Below are 17,820 nucleotides of genomic sequence, written 5' to 3'. Positions count from 1 at the left end.
GGTTGAACGGCATGTTTCCTGGAAACAGTGTGCAATGGGGGCTGCATCTGAAAACCTAGGCAGCTGACTCATTGCCTCGCCGTCTTATCAGTGTTTGTGCATGAAGGCACCTCACAAAAATGATTTCGGACAGACTTCTTAGGCAATGTAACCGTTTAATGATCTACAGCAAAATAGAGGGAGCTCTGGTGAGAACTAAAGAAATATTTAATCACTACAGTAGTAATTTCTCGCTAGAAAATGTTGGTAAAAAACCGCACAAACTGACCAGCAAACGCAACTTTCGGATGCCATCTTTTTTTTCCAGCTCAACTGTCACAGAATGGAATGCACAGGATTGTGGGATATCAAAGGCAGCGAAGGATACAAATATGCTGCCTTCAAAACTCGATCAGATGAAGGTCTCTCAGGAGACATTCGGACATGCCTTGGTGTCTTCCTGCCTTGAAATGTATCCTCTGAAGGCAGCGTTTTCCAGGTTTCGGACGCAGCCGAGAAGCCGGGGTTTGAGATGCGTTTTCTCTCGTTTGGTGGGTGTGTCAAATATATGTATATATATGGATATAAACCACGCGGTGTTAAAAGAGACCCTCGCACAATGGGTCCAAGTGAAGTTGTTTACAAATGTGTCTGCTGCAGCTCGTGAAGATATTAGAAGACGTGTTTGTCGTAAGAGTTTTATAGTAAAACTATAGCATATCAACATTTTTAGCTTCATTGCAAGGCAAGTTTATTTATATACCAAATTCCATACACAATGGTAATTAAGTGCTTAGTCATAAAAATGAGAAAGAAAATAAAAGGTATTAAAAAAGTAAGAACTAGAAATAAAATGATTTCAATTAGAATTGATTACCAGGAGATAAAAAGTGAATAAAATGGGATGGGGATGTTCTCTTTTATTCTGGAAGGCGAGGGCAGTAACTGTAAAATCGAGCGTATTTTGCAGTAATAAACACGTATTTATATCGATTTCATGAGGCTCCAAAAATTCCTCAAAAAGAACACAAAGAATGGCCTTCTCAGCTGCCATAGTTGCAACTCCTGCGTCATCAGAACAGGGTGTTCAACGCAGCTCCGTTTCCGTTTAAAACATGTTTTGTCGGGGCTGAACGCAGCCCGACTTTTGTAATCTGCCTTATTTCTCCGCTTATTTCTTTTCAGTGGCTAGAGCTGACAGAGGTAGCAGTTCATTTCCACATTCGCGACATAACACAAACACACATGGATATATTCAAACATATTTAAAAAAATACAAGTAAAAACGGTTTTGTGCGGCAGGGCGCTTTTAAGACCTGTTTTCATAATATATATGGATGAATTTAGAATTAGCCAATTGTTTTTTAATTGTTTCAACATAAATCGAACTGAATTTAGAAGAAAAATGTAGCTGTGATATTCAAAAAAAGTACACTGTAAAAAAGATTTTTCTTTTTGGAAGGAATGCATCTTATTTCTGGGAGATGAGATGTTTATGGTTTCGAAACCCAGAAAAAGACTTCCCAGGCAGTCCCGGCGCCAGCACACACGGCTTGGGGAGGCTTTTATAATTCTCATGGGGCATTACGGTTGAAATCACATCATCAAAGCCTCTCCGCATCTAATGTTAGCTTCACTTCCTGTCTCCGGAGATCCCTTCATCTGATCCAGTTTTTTTTTACATGTATCCTCAATTGCCTTTAATATCCCACAATCCCGTGCTTTCAGTTTCCATTCTGTGACAGTTGAGATAAAAAAAATTAAGATGGCGTCTGAACGTTGCGTAAATGTACGTTTTTGACCAACGTTTTCCACTTCTGATGTAATTTCTAGCGAGAAATTACTACTTTAGTGATTAAATATTTGCTTAGTTTTCACCAAAGCTAGATCATTAAACTGCTCCGAAATCAGGTTTGTGCACAAACTGTTGAATGTTAAAAGGGTTTAATATTTATGAAGTTGATTATGTACTTATCAATAGCTATGTTTCCATCTAAAGTTGTGAATGTAACTTATGCGCAAAATTGCAATATCACTTAAAACATTTGCGAATAAAGCACCGTTTCCATCCAGTGAGTCGAGGAGAATATAATCGTCACATTCTGGTAAACTAGAGAAACACAGGAGAAGCCACCATATGTAATCATTTTCATATATAATAAACATGTGGTCTTGCTTTCAGAGGCAGATGCTGCTGTCGTGTGTAAGACAGTTCTAGGAGGGAAATATACCGAGCATCTTTGACAACACATTTCAGATGCTCCGCAGATGCTTTTTTTATGAACACAGAGGAATTTATTCAGTAAATGCATTTACATCGTAGTTTATGCGCATCGGATAGAACATTCATTAAATTAAACTTTTTATGGGCATTTTTTTTTATTTATGCGCATTTTGCCGTTTCCATTCAGCATTTTTTGATGCAATATCCCAAAATGCGCATAAAAATAGGTGGATGGAAACAGCTAATTTCGTTGCGAGTGCAGTGTGCTTTGAGGGAGAACCCGCCCACACGCTCTTCTGATTGGCTGTGATTTTTGATTGATTTTGTCGTGTCTGGTGTGGACAGTCAAATCTGAAATCTTATCACCTCGCGCCTGGTTATGACACGCCGTTCGCTATGTGAACACTAGCAAAAGATCAACATCATTATGGCAAGCCGTTTTGACTTTTATTCATTCCCAGGATACTAATATTTTCACTAGTTAAAATGCTCATTCTTGATATCAGGAATTATGTTTCGATTGGTAAAAATGGCCTTCTCAGCTGCCATAGTTGCAACTCCTGCATCATCAGAACAGGGTGTTCAATGCACCACTTTTTTCCGTTTTAGATATCTGAAATTACTCTGCTATAGCCTAGGAATCTAGACGCACCCTAGCGGCAGCAAATGTAATTTGCAGCCAGGGTAGTCTAGCAACTCTTTGTTGGCTTGCGAGCTGGAAAAACCAAACTCTGTCAGGCCAATCACATCGTGTATAGAGTTGGTGGGCGGGCTTAACATAATGACGGCAGATTTGCGGCGGTTCCACGTGCTACTTGTAAACAAAGAAGCTGGCGAACAGCGGTCTTTCCAATCGGCTTTGGCCGCGACTGGAAGACTTGAGTTAAGCTTTTCTTTGAGGAAAGAACAAAGAACGGCACTGAAGTTAGGGCTGGGCGATAAAACAATAACGATATGTATCGCGATATACACGTAATCGATATCAATAAAAAATGCGTTCGATAAAACGTTCGATAATTTTTTTTCTATCCGCTGGAAGAAACCAGAGGCTGCGAAGCAAGTTTGGTTGCATGAACAAAGGCACCCGCTCTCTGGTAACCAAGCAACGTAGGGAGTGACAGGCTAACAGCCAATCATGTAACAGTATCATGTCTGGTTGCGCCATATCGTTGTCTCGTGTTGGATTCATTCTTCAATAAACAGAACTGGCGTGGAGTGATAAGTGGAAAATGAGTGCCGCAGCGAGCGAGGAAATTGTTGGTAAAACAGGAAAACAAGTCAGCTCGCCAGTATGGCAGTTTTTTGGATTTTATAAGCCTGACCATAGTCAGACCAATGTCGTCTGCAAGACTGTCGTCCCCACCAAGACTGGTAATACCACACACTTGTTTTACCAGCCTTGTTCATACTTTCGTCTGGCTCCGCAGCGCGAGTCTCCGCTGACAGCGCGTGCACGCCTCGTTCGTTTGGGGACGTGTTTATACTCGACGCGCTCCCCGTTGTGCTATTCTTGACTTTGGTTGAATCCGAAATCGCCCCCTACACCCTCAATCACTATTCCCTACTTTAGTCCACTGATACAGTTCACTTGAAGGAGTGAATGAAAATGAGTGAGCGAATTCGGCACTCGTTATTGCGGTGCAAAGTGGCATAGAATGAGTGCACTCTATAACGTCCACTATGGTTTCGGACACCACTACAAATGGCTGTTCCCTCAAATAGTGCCCTATTTAAGGGTATAGGGGGCGATTCCGGATTCAGCCTTTGAAACTACATGGAGAGGTAATGTTATTCTGCATCAGTGCCTTATGACAAAACATCTAAACGGTAACAGTTACAAAGAAATAATGGAGGCACTGCACCTTGATGTTAAGAGATAATAGAAATTTTAGACTTGTTTATATTTTAATTATTTGAGTGTTTTCCATGGTTGTGTTGACATTTCTGCCTTTATAACTGAGGGGATTATAATCAGAGGAAGGTTAAGTTTAAAATAAAAATGTTTAAATGTAAAATATTTTTCTCCTGGTCCTTATTTAAAATAGGTCCTAAAACATATCAATAATTATCGATATCGACCGATATGAAACCCTTATATCGTGACAGTTTTCAGCCATATCACCCAGCCCTAACTGAAGTCATTCTGAAGAAAGGAAGATGTGTTCAGAGTTTTGCCGACCGGATACGGCGAAAGTTTAACCTATCAACTCCGCTTCACCTTCTTCGTGGCTCTGGTTGGTTGTAGCGCTATCCTATTGCGTGCAGAGGGAATTTGAAAGACAACCGTTTGTCCCGCCCCTCGGATTGAGCCCTGCCAATGGTGAGTTCCCAGACCCAACATCTTGATGTGGCTGTGGCTTGTCAGGCTAACTATTGATATCAGAAATAACAAATATAACATGATGAAATACATTTACAGATATCAGGAATTAACATTTCAAACTAGTGAAAATTAAGATTTTGATATCAGGATTTTTTTTTTTTTTTTACTAGTAACCACTTAATTATTATCAAAATGATAATTTTTACTTGTAAGAATTGTATTTCTGATATGTGAAATTGGAATGATACATTTTTGATATCAATAACTGAATTTGAATGGCAGTGACATTTAACTAGTGAAAATACATTTACAGATATCAAGAATTATAGTTTTTACTAGTTGAAATTTTAATTCTTGATAGCAAGAATTCGTAGGTTATTTCTGCGAGTGATGACGTCATTGTTGATCTTAAGAATAAACATTTTTGCTATCAAAAATTGCCATTGTCCCTATTAATCTAATTCCTGATATCAAGAATGAGCATTTTAACTGGTGAAAATTGAATTGTTGATATCAATAATAATGATTAAAAGGCAAAATGGCTTGCCATACGGCACATTGAATCAGCTGACTTCAAAGCTAACCTACTGCGTGAACTGATCGGCACAAGTTCAGCGGTTCACCTGGTGGACTGTCATGTGTTTTCTTGGTTGTTGTCACGCCGCTGATGCGACTGACGTGACTCGTTCCAGAGAGACGCTCTATTCTGACCGATGACAAACATGAATGTGATCAGGCAAGAATAATCAGATCAACACAACCATATAAGGCACATCATACTATTTCTCCCAAAGCATTTTGTTTAGCTTCAAGGATCGGTAATTATGAATCTGGTCTGCCTGTACATTTTTGTAAATAAAAGCATTAAGTACATAAATTAAGTGCAAAATTAAAGAAATATGTCCAAGAATCATAATAAAAAAACACACATGACAGTGAAATGGCTTTATATACCAAAACAAATATAAAAACATACAGTACACGCTTTCAGAAATACCTCAATGACAAAACAAAACAATAACAACAGAGGATGTCTGGTCTCGAGACACATCTGTACAGACGTGATGAATGTGATAGGGGTGCAAAACTAGGCATTCAAAGCTACATATTCAGACAGCCAGCTCTCGCTTTTCAGCTTCAATAGAAAACACATTTGTACACATTTGACATGTAAAAAAAAAGAAAAGAAAGAAGTATATTTACTATAGTTTACATTTAGTATTTTTAAATAATTTTTAAATAATGCACCGCATTGTTTCTTGAAACCATAAAATAAGAGTATGTCCTTTTCAGTAGACTTTCTGTTTGAATATATTCTGCATATTTAAAACATATAAAAACGTAAAAAAAGCTACTTTTCTGCTCCTCATTGGTTGTAATGTTCATTTACACACATACACAATTTAACATTTAAATAAAAAGAAATGGGTCCGGTTTCACAGACAGGGCTTAGATTAAGACAGGATTAGGGCACTTGCCCTTGGTTTCATTAGCTATGTTTCCATCCACCTATTTTTATGCGTATTTTGGGATATCGCATCAAAAATTGCTGAATGGAAATGCCAGGATGCACATAAATTCTAATAATGTGCATAAAAAAACGTATGTACTTGTTTGAGTCAGATCGAAAACGTGCGCATAAACTACGATGGAAATGCATCCTTGATGCGCATAAAAAAACATAATTTGTTTATTATATATGAAAATGATTATATATAGTTTATCAGGAAGTGTTGAGTGTGTTCTCTTTGATGAACTGGATGGAAATGTTTGATGCGATATTGCAATTTTGCGCATAAGTTACATTCACAACTTTGGATGGAAACATAGCTACTGACAAGGCTCACCCAAAAAAATTTAATTAGCCAATGATTTTCTCACCCTCAAGTCAACCTAAGTGTATATGACATTCTTCTTTCAGTTATATTCTTTTTAGTTATATTAAACAATGTCCTGGCCAATCCAAGCTTTATAATGGCATCCCAAAATTTGAAGGGCAAAAAAGTGCATCCGTCCATCATATAGCTGCTCCACACGGGGGGTTAATAAAGGCCTTCTGAAGAGAATCGATGAGTTTTTGTAAGAAAAATATCCATATTTAACACGTTATTAAAGTAAAATATCTAGCTTCCGTCAGACCGCCTTCCGTATTCAACTTAAGCAGAAAGTGTAACGCCTCTCTCTTGCGTCATCGTCGCCCCAGTTACACTTTTTCCGTAAATTGAATACGGAAGCTAGGTATTTAACTTTTTTGATTCTCTTCAGAAGGCCTTTATTAACCCCCCGGAGCCGTGTGGAGCACTTTTATAATGGATGGATGCACTTTTTTGGGATTCAATTTTGGGCTAACATTATTAAGCTTGGAATAGCCAGAATATTTATTAATATAACTCAGATTGTGTTCGTCTGAAGGAAGAATGTCACATACACCTAGAATGCCTTGAGGGTGAGTAAATCATGGGGACATTTTTTCATTTTTAGGTGAACTGTCCTTTTAAGCTCTTTTAACTGAAAGCATTTCTTAAAATATGTCAGTGTCATTGTTTTGTCTGAAGATACACACCAGTAATGATTTTATCTAAGGCATGTTTATACAAGCTACTTGAACTAAGGCCTAATCTTGGCTTAATCTAAACCCTGTCTGTGAAACCAGGCCATAGTAGCTTTTATAAAAACATTACTGGTGTGCATCTTCAAACAAAACAATGACACTGACATATTTTAAGATATGCTTTCAGTTAAAACAGCTCAAACATGCATTTTAGTCTGAGACTTGTCTGTGAATCCGGGCAATGAAGTATTTGGTATATAAGGTTTTGCTCAAGTACTTCTGTCATTAAAGCATTATTTATAAATAAATTCTTAAATATGTTTTTATTCATTTTGTATCATTTTAAATCCAAGATTTCCACGTGGACTTTTGAACCCCACTGATCTATCGATAATAACAGAGGTGTTTCACGAGTCCACCTTCCCATACGTCCCTTCAGGTGGCCGGTAGTATTTGGGAAAGGCCATCAGCTGGAGCATGTTGAAAGCATATTTTCGGCACTTTATATTCTTTTGCACATTCTCAATCCGGCAGCCTTCTCTGATGAGGGGAAGACGAAGAAAGAAAGAAAAGGGATGATGATGAGGAGGACGATGAAATCATAAAATATCCAAAACAACAGTGCAAAGGCCTCAAGTGTTTCTACACACCAGCTAATATGCTAAGCATGAGGAAACATTTTGATTTTACAGAACAAACGACACGTCGATTCTGAAAGCATTATGCAAGAGATCTGTGATATTCATGGTGCATGTGGAGTGTGTCAAAATCAAACACATCCTCACTTCCTTCTGACGGAAAAACATGCATCTGCTAAAAATGCTTTGCATCTGAAAACAATTAAAAAAAAAAACATCTTGATTTGGTTTTATTTCAAAGGAATAATTCCCCCAGAATGAACATTCAGGCATCGTTTACTCGCCCTCATGCCTTTCCAAACCTGTATGAGAGACGTCATGCTTCACCAAGAAAATAACATGAGGGTGGAACACAATACATATATCTGACTCAAAGTGAAAGTACTACAACTTGTTAGTTGTTAGAATTGGTAAAACATCAAATAGCCGAGAGCGTACAGTAGCCACTCCTGTACGAAAGTCAGAAAACACAGAGTTATTTGAGAGAACCACTCAAGGAAGTTAGACGCAGCTCGGTTATGGCATAATCAGCAGTTTATTGGTATTTTGCAAGCAAAAAAACAAGACTTAAAATGAGCCACACCACCAGCAGGTGGGAGCTGACGAGCAGAAGGGCGATTGGATAGAAGTGGCGGGACGCCGGCTTGTTAATAGATATTGAGCCCGCTTCAGGGTCGTCCCATTGGGCAACCTCTCCCTGGGCCAAGCGACCGCTGAGCGTTCCCAGACGAAACAAAAGAGAGAGAGAGAGAGAGAAGCAAACACATCCAACAAGAAGTTAGTTCAAGAGGTCAGTTTGGACACACACAAACAAAACCAAGAAAAGGTGAAATGGGTTAGTGCGACGATCAAGACACGCAAACACACATTACACCAGACGCGGGATGAAAATATTCTCATTAATGGTTCTTGAATGTTCCACTGACACTGATCTGACTCTCTAAACCCCCCCTTTCCACGAGTCTACTCTGCTCTGATTGGTCAGATGGCCCTCTATTCCATTCTATTGTTTTAATTTTATGATTGGTTGCAAACTGCGAACACAGAGAATATATTTGATAGTTTCTATAATGTAATAAAGGCTGTCAATTAGCACTGCATTATTCATGTACTTTATTGTTATGAGAAATACCAAAAGATGGCTTGGAAAAACACACATAAACCATATAAATCGGTCAAAATGTTTGTGCTTTTTATTCAGCTACACCACAGGCTGAATGCCTTTGTCCATATTAGGGATTCTATGAGACTATGTGAATTTAAATCTAGATTTATTCACATTGACCCATAAAAACCACTATGCGAACAGTCCCTCTTTTTCCCTGAAAAAAAGTGCGGGGGATGAATTTATGTTTTACTTAGTGTGGAGGACACGTCCCTCATGTCCCCTGCATATTTTACGCCCATGCAGTAATGATGTCGTTGGCTTTACCAAATCAATTCCAGCCCGAGTCCTCATCCTTTGGAAATGCATGCAAAGTGGATTTGCTCTGCCAGCGCAGATAAAAGGGCCTTCTCAAAATGTTTACAGCACAAACTAAACTCTTCCCGTCTCAACTACATCTTCAGTGTTTGAGGGCCAAAGCAGACGTTGTTCGAGCAATGAAGACCACATGCAAGACTGTTACAAACCTACATTCGATTCTTTCTTTTAGGTGACAATAACATTGTCGTGCACTTTGATCTTTAATACTTTGCAGACCTTTAAATGTGTCATGAACTGGCTTTTAAAAAAATGTATACTGTTGTCTGAGGTCAACTAATGACGTTTGCGTGGTTTGTACATTCAGATACATCATAATGACTAAGTAATAGGCTATTTTCTGCTTTGTTTTTGAGGCTCTCTGAAAAACGCTTGGTTTTGATGGGAGTGCCGCACTGCAGATCTGGAAGTAAACGCCCACGGCTAGGATTGGATTAGATTTGCATATTTAATGAGCGTCAGCTCCCTCAGTACATGTGGGGATTGTTTTGAAAGCGTCTGGAGAAACGTTCACAGGGCTCGAAAAATATCTTTATCAAACAAACACAAAGATTCATCTCTCATCCACCCGCGATTGACTGGAATGATCGCCCAATCATCAGTGAATATAACCGCGAACCGTACACACACACACACGCGCGCAAGAAAGGAATGTTATTTCACTATAGCCCGCCGGCAGGACGGTGATACGTTTTGGTAGCCCGTCTGAAAAGCACATAGCCACGGGACTTTGGGCTTTGCAAGCACTGGCGTTACAAGTCCGAGTCTGATCACGAATGAACCAATAACAGCTTCTCCAGCCTGTGACCGCGTGCTAAGGTGTGTAATCAATAGATATCAAACCATCTGTAACAATGCAATACTAACACATATAAAAAAAACATGTTTTATGCACATAAGTGTGTCGCACCGTTCCACAAATCCAGTCTCGACCTGTGTCTTGTTTACAATCGATTCCGCGGTGAAATGAAGCGAACAAACGCAATGTCTTACACACATGAGCTGGAACCGGCATGTTTATTGCTCGGTAGCACGACCCATTTAGCTCCACGAGTCGGCTTGAGGCGGTGCTTCTGCGTCCTAATACGCCAATGGTCGACATATTGTGAGAGCTCTTGTTTGCTGGGCCTGGTCTCAATAAAAGGTTTTCTTTGACTAACAAGGAAGGTTTTTGCTCTGAAACTTAGGATATTCTTATATTACCATGACCTTTTATATTTCAAAGGCTCAAGGGAAAGTTAATTTACGAATTTGTCACCCCTTTAACTTTCACAAACATCTATTACACACTGCATGAAAGGGAATATCTGAAAAAGCACAAGGCCACTTCAAATAAAATAACTAAACTAAACCATATTTTTTACAGATGTGGAGAGAACACCAAACTACAATAATCTGGGACTGAATCAACAGCAAATAAACAAATGCAGCTGACTTGTTTGCATTCTGAATTGAATGTGATGTGAAAGACAGACTGGACGCTGCAAAATTATACAAATATAATGAACAGAATTAAGAACAGAATGTCTCTGTTGTGTTGTGCACACAGACAAACACCGGTAACAAGTGTAGTCTGATTCACAAGCAAATGACTCAAACTCATAAGTTATCAGCATCGGTCAGATTGTTGCTGACTTGCTAAATTGCAAAACAAATCCCCATTTTCAAACAGGTTTCCCCAAACATCCCCTCACAAGTAAGTTGATAGATTTTAAATGCTCACTATCAAACTGATTTTTGAAACCTGTCAATCATATTGTGCGGCTGTTATTGAATGCCATTATGTCATATAAAAGCAAACAAATACATTCTAAATTTCTTAATTAAAAATGTTTTACATTAATGTTTTGATTTGTAAAAAATGTTAAAGCTGAAAAAATATATATTATACACACACAAATAAATAAATCCTAGTTCTATTTCGAGGTGACCTGCATCTGTTTCAGGACTCCAAGAGCAACACACACTGTTCTTTTGAAAAGGGATGAAAGAGTTTTGTTCCTGTCTCAGATTTACACAATCTCTCCCTGAAATGTCACAGTAAATCTACACAGTTGAGTGAATGTCACAGTTTGACATCAATCCTAAATTGTCACCTTGTGTGTCAGCTCAACTTTCTTCTTTGGCTTTAAACAATTTCCACAGACCGGTTCTGCTACGTTAAATCAACAGCCTTCTGAAAACAAACAATCTCGAAGCCTTCAGGGCATCAACACCCAACACAACTAATAAGAGAATGCCCCATCAGCACAGACACTTCAAACTCCACGCACCACAAGCCTCTTTATTACAGATGTGTGGGGTTTTGGGAAGGAAACTTGCAAATCATCGTGCTTATTTTCTCTGAAATATGTGCTAAAACCAATAGCAACAAGGAAATGTACCATACAAATATTTTTACATGCAATGTGCATGATAACAACACAACATTTTGGAACTTCTGGGTAACACTTTACAATAAGGTTGTATTAGTTAACATGAACTAACCATGAACTCTGTTCAGCATTAGTTCATCTTTGTTAACGTTAGTTCATATAAATACAGCTGTTCATGGTTTGTTCATGTTTTCATTATTAGTTCAATGTTAACTAATGAACCTTATTGTAAAGTGTTACCAACTTCTGTTCAGGAAGTCGTATTAATAAAGTACAATGCAATTTTTAAGTGTTACCTTACAGCTGAGCTAATATTTTTCACTAGATGTTTTATAAATGGGTCAAACATCTGTCAGCAATGCTGTCTGTTTACATTGGAAGAAGCAGCGAAGCTTAAACGTGTTGAATATCCCCAGAGATTTCCCTGTGCTCTTAAATAAACCCGACCGAGGCGCTGATTATGAGCTGAAGTACTTAATCACAGCTGGAGCACATTTAACATGACTGCATACACTGATCAGGCATAACATTATGACCACTGACAGGTGAAGTAAATAACACTGATCATGGCACCTGTTAGTGGGCGGGATATATTAGGCAGCAAGTGAACATTTTGTCCTCAAAGTTGATGTGTTAGAAGCAGGAAAAATGGGCAAGCGTAAGGACAGTGGTCAGTCTATATCAAGAGTGCTCCAAGGAAGGAACAGTGGAGAACCGGCGACAGGGTCATGGACGGCCAAGGCTCATTGATGCACGTGGAGGGCGAAGGCTGTGTGGTCCGATCAAACAGACGAGCTACTGGAGCTCAGATTGCTCAAGAAGTTAATGCTGGTTCTGATAGAAAGGTGTCAGAAAACACAGAGCATCTCAGTTTGAACATCAGAACTGGACCACGGAGCAATGGAAGAAGGCGGCCTGGTCTAATGAATCATGTTTTCTTTTACATCACGTGGATGGCCAGGCGCGTGTGCGGCGCTTACCTGGGGAACACATGGCACCAGGTGCACTATGGGAAGAGGCGAGCCGGCGGAGGCAGTGATGCTTTGGGCGATGTTCTGCTGGGAAACCTTGGGTCCTGCCATCCATGTGGATGTTACTTTTACACGTACCACCTACCTAAGCATTGTTGCAGACCATGTTCACCCTTTCATGGAAACGGTATTCCCTGGTGGCTGTGGCTCTCTCAGCAGATAATGCGTCTGCCGCAAAGCAAAAATGCTTCAGGAATGGTTTGAGGAGCACAACAGCGAGTTTGAGGTGTTGACTTGGCCTCCAAATTCCCCAGATCTGTGTTCTCAGGGTATGTGCGGAGCAGCTCGCTGAGGTTTTTACAGACATTTTCAACCGGTCTCTTGCCAAAGCAGCTGTACCATCATGCTTTAAACGCACATCCATTGTGCCAGTGCCAAAATACTCTAGCCCGAGGTGCCCTAATGACTACCGCCCTGTAGCACTCACACCCATCGTTATGAAGTGCTTTGAGCAGCTGGTCCTGGAACACCTAAAAGATTCTCTACCATCCACATTGGACTCAGCAGTTTGCCTACCGCAGCAATAGGAGCACAGAGGATGCAGTTTCCATGGCACTGCACTCTGTGCTCACTCACCTGGACAATAAGAACACTTACGCACGCATGCTGTTTGTTGACCTCAGCTCAGCATTCAACACTATCATCCCAACCAAGTTAATAGCCAAACTTGGAGACCTGGGCATCAACACTTCAATGTGCAACTGGATTTTGGACTTCCTAACTGACAGAGGAGGACTCACCTGCTCCACATCCATCACACTTAACACTGGTGTACCACAGGGCTGTGTGCTAAGCCCGTTTCTCTACTCCCTCTTCACCTCCGACTGCAAGCCTGTGTATGGATCTAATTCAATCGTCAAGTTTGCAGACGACACTACGGTGATTGGTCTCATCAGTAACAACGATGAGACTGCCTATAGGGAGGAGATCCAGCACCTGGCCACATGGTGCACCGAAAATAACCTGCTCCTCAACACCACCAAAACAAAGGAGCTCATCGTGGACTTCAGGAAGGAGTCAAGAGGCACACACAACACCATCCACATCAATGGAATGGCTGTTGAGCGTGTCTCCAGTTTCAAGTTCCTGGGGATCCACATCTCGGCGGACATGTCGTGGACGACCAACACCTCCAGCCTGGTCAAGAAGGCTCACCAGCGCCTCTTCTTGCTGTCTCTTTATTGAACTCTAACCCTCGTTGATCCACTCCACTCATATACTGTTAACTCTCCTCTCCCCCCTCACATCTGCCTTCACTTGTTATTTGCACTACTGGAATGTCAATTTGCACTACCGACTGTTTATACAGTAACAACTGTTTACTTATGCATCTTGCACTACCATACCTTAACTGGATTATGCTCATTTGCACTGCCGACTGTTATTTACAGTACCAACTGTTTACATATGCATTTTGCACCGTATTACATATTACGTCTAACTGTAATATGCAATCACTTTCCACTGCACTTTTACACTTTTTTCGGATAGCTTCTATCCATAATTTATTGCACTACCTTAATCCAATGCTATATTCCTCATCTTAGCCTAACATATCATTGTATACCTCTATCTGTAAAATTCTGTTTATAGTAATAGCCATCTGTATATTTATTCACTGTACATATTCACCTGTAAATTCTGTTTATAGTAATATAGTAATAACCATCTCTCTCTATATATATTTATATATATTCAGTACATATCCATGTCTTGCACTTATGCAACCATTGTATATCCTGCACTTGCTGCTATTGCACTTCTGGTTAGACCTAAACTGCATTCCGTTGCTTTGTACCTGTACTTGTGTAATGACAATAAAGTTGAATCTAATCTAATCTAATCTAATCTCAATCCAATCGAGCATCTGTGGGATGTGCTGAACAAACAAGTCCGATCCATGGAGGTCCCACCTCGCAACTTACAGGACATAAAGGATCTGCTGTTTTGGTTGCAAAAGGGGGACCTACACAATAAGAAGGTGCTCATAATGTTATGCCTAATCGGTGTTCATACATCAAGCCATTTAGCATATTTTGGCACAGACATATCTGGAAAGTAAAACAAACGAATGAGATTAGTCTAGTCTTCCAAGTTTATATAATTTCTTGGTGTTAAATAAATAATGTCTGAAATAATTATTTTGTTGGAAGTATCTCAGTAAGTGGCATAGTCCTACACATGTGGGAACATTCAGGATATGTGTGTTTCTAATCAAGTCTAATCTGTGTTTTTCCGAATCAAGCAGCTGGTAGAGAAATACACACACAAAAAGGAACATTTAATTAGTTTTATCCTACATGATTCACAACGGGGGCTGTGGTGAATTCAGGGTGAATGGGGCACTTTTTGCCATTGAGATGACTTGGGAAAATACCATTGAATATTGTATGGACAAAAAAAAACAGACTCAAATGATTTCCTTATATGTTACTCAGAAAGAAATTCATTCAGGTTTGGAATGACATTAGAGTGAGTAAATGATCACATTTTGGGTTGAACTACTCCTTTAATATTTTCCAAGAGTAAACCCCTTATTTTATGTAAGACACTGATATCTATCATTCACGAGGCTCTCATTGAAATAACACTGAATTAAATTTAATTAGATCTATTAAAAAGTTCATAAACATTTAAAGAGAAAAAAGCTTTGTCCTTAATTCATGGGATCCAGGCTTTAAAGCTGTTTTGTTGAATTATCCTTTAATTACCCTAATGACATTTTAACTGAGTTTAACAGTAGTTTTATTTAACTGTAAGATCATGGTAGTCACAGGCAAAGCCATGCTCCTCATTACCATGGGTATATGGTTTCTAAAATAAATAAATAATAAACTATTGAATTTGTTATTAAAAAAATATGTCGAAAATACGAAAACAGCCTCTATAAAAGTGATTTATATTACGCAATATTTAATGTAAGTAATAATAGCAGCATTTTTAATAAATACATTTTTGCCAAAACAGCATATTTCTTCACTGTTAGCTGCAAGGTAAATTGTGGTTGTGCTAGAGTGACAAGTTTGTAGTTGTGTGTGTTGCCGTTTTACAATTGACCTTGTCATGTATTCGCATGCCCGCGGCTGTTTTCAGCACAGAACCTGTAATGTTCCCATATCACACGATTGTATAACACAAAATTCGGAGTCGAAGTGCCGTTCATCACTTCATAGAGCAGCAGAAACGCAGTGTACGTTCGTGAGCTGCAGCGCTGTGCGGATATTTCCCACGTGCAAAAAAGACAAAAAAAAAACAGTGCCTAATATGAACACAGTCAATGAAGAGGTCTCTCTCGTTTTGTCCCAATCAACCTGAATACACCCTACAGCCCCCATTGTCAATCATGTATGAAAAAACTAATAAAATGTTCTAATAAAAAGCATCTACCACAGAAAGTTTCCATCCGTTTCACTTGACTTCTGGTGTACATGTGAAGCTTCAGGGTGCTTGTGTCTGTTCTTAATACTCATTGCTGTACAAGACACATGATACATGTGCTACACATGATGGATGTTGAAATCCTCATTGCTGGGCCTCTTTTTTCCAGGAAGGAAGTGTCACATATTTTAGCTTCTGTATCAGTTAATCTTCACCCATTAGCTACACTGGATTGGATTACAACCAAACTGTGTGCTCACATACTTCTAGAGTTCAGGGCACTGTTTCATAACCTACTTAGGAAGTACTTCAATGCATCATGGTGGGACTTTTGCTGCATCTTTGTTATGGGGCACTACCCTGTCCAAACAGATGCACCGCTACTGGGTTAACATCCAAGAAACTCTTGACTTATTTTCACCTCTTTTAATAATTTAAAATTAAAGAAGAAATTGTCATTTTACTGTTGTTATGTAATCAGGGGTTCTCACTGTTATGTAATCAGGGGTTCTCACTATGTTATGTAATCAGGGGTTAAAGCAAAAAAAAAAATCCTGCGCCTGAACTTTTTTTTTTCAGTGGGGTTGGGGGAGTGGACAAACACGTTATTTGGCAAACAAAAGAAAAAGCAACAGTATAATAATGTATCTGCCAGGGGTGAAGCCAGACATTTTAAAGATTCAGGGCTTAGCCCAAATCTAGTTTGTTAAATGACATTTTAATTTGGTTTTATCAACTTTACTGACTTTGAGAAACATTGTTGTACTAGACTGGAGTAAAGTTCATAATGATCATGATCAGTTTTTCCCACAGGATTTTGTAAAGCTATGTTGGGTGGACATCTGTCCCTTTCTACGGGGGTTTGGGGGAAGCCCATTGTGTGTTGGAGAGCGCCAGAAAATGCTGATGACAAAGAAAAATCTCAGGAAATTGGATCAAAATTAGAATTATTAGGCACGTTAATTTTCCAGGGCTCCAGACTAACTTTTTTCACTAGGAGCACAGTGGCCCCCAACTGAAAATTTTAGGGGCACAACCAGAAAATATAGGGGCGCACACCGTAAATCAACATGCTAACCAAATCTACTAATATCCACTGTATTACTAATAGGGATGGGTATCGTTTTAACGGTATTACTACTCAGCTTATCAATCCGGTACTTTAACGGTAGTCTTATCGGTTCTTTTTATTATACTGTATATATTTTTTTTATTAAAAAAAAACCTAATTAAGAACATAATTAACATGGCTTTATAATCTGAAAAGTAAAATATCTATAGCAAAAGAAACAGCAATGTTTGAACAAAAATATAAAACATCTATTTGTAAACGGACCAGTGTGCAGGCATTCGGAAGGTCTGCTAACATTAATATTACAGTAAAGAACAAACCTACAAAGAAATCTAATAAAGTAATGAAATGTAAAATAACACTGCATAGTTTTCACTGTACAAATTGATAGATTAATGCTTATAAAAGCTAAAGTTATTAATTCAAGAGATGTGAATATTTTCTATTTGCCTTTTGTTCGATTCGAATGAATGGCTCAATGGTCAGCAGGTTTATTAGACGCTGCCCCTTTAAGACCGAATGCAGAACTAATAATATCATATTCTCCTATTTCTCCAAACTATTTACGCCCATTTAAGATATAAACTGTTAAAGTAACTACTCTCCAATCCGGTCATTTTGACACCGGCTATTTGTTGTTTATTTGATGGTTTAGGCGCGCACACAAAGCCTAAAATATAAAGTGCAAGTCGGTCCATTTCGCAGCACACACGCTGCCTTGAAGTTGGAAACCGCGTCTCTTGCGTGGATTATTGTGCATTTAATA

The 17,820-nt window shown here is 39.1% G+C and overlaps 1 protein-coding gene across 5 annotated transcripts in view; it reads right to left on the bottom strand.

The window, feature by feature from the left end:
- Positions 1 to 5,456: 5,456 nt before the first annotated feature.
- inpp4b (inositol polyphosphate-4-phosphatase type II B) overlaps positions 5,457 to 17,820 on the bottom strand; it is a 308,267-nt gene continuing 295,903 nt past the window's right edge. For 2 of the 5 annotated variants that reach the window (XM_079812754.1, XM_079812757.1), the window contains one exon: positions 5,457 to 7,617. In XM_079812754.1, the coding sequence (XP_079668880.1) occupies positions 7,485 to 7,617 (133 nt within the window). In that variant the 3' untranslated portion in view covers positions 5,457 to 7,484. Of the gene's footprint in view, positions 7,618 to 8,177; positions 8,429 to 17,820 lie in introns of those variants that run through there. The other 3 variants (XM_079812755.1, XM_079812756.1, XM_079812753.1) reach the window with 2 other exon arrangements.

Source organism: Gobio gobio (assembly GCF_949357685.1).
Source record: "Gobio gobio genome assembly, chromosome: 3".
Classification (NCBI taxonomy): domain Eukaryota; kingdom Metazoa; phylum Chordata; class Actinopteri; order Cypriniformes; family Gobionidae; genus Gobio; species Gobio gobio.
The sequence above is the reverse complement of the archived record's forward strand: the minus strand, read 5'-3'. Positions and strand labels throughout refer to the sequence as shown.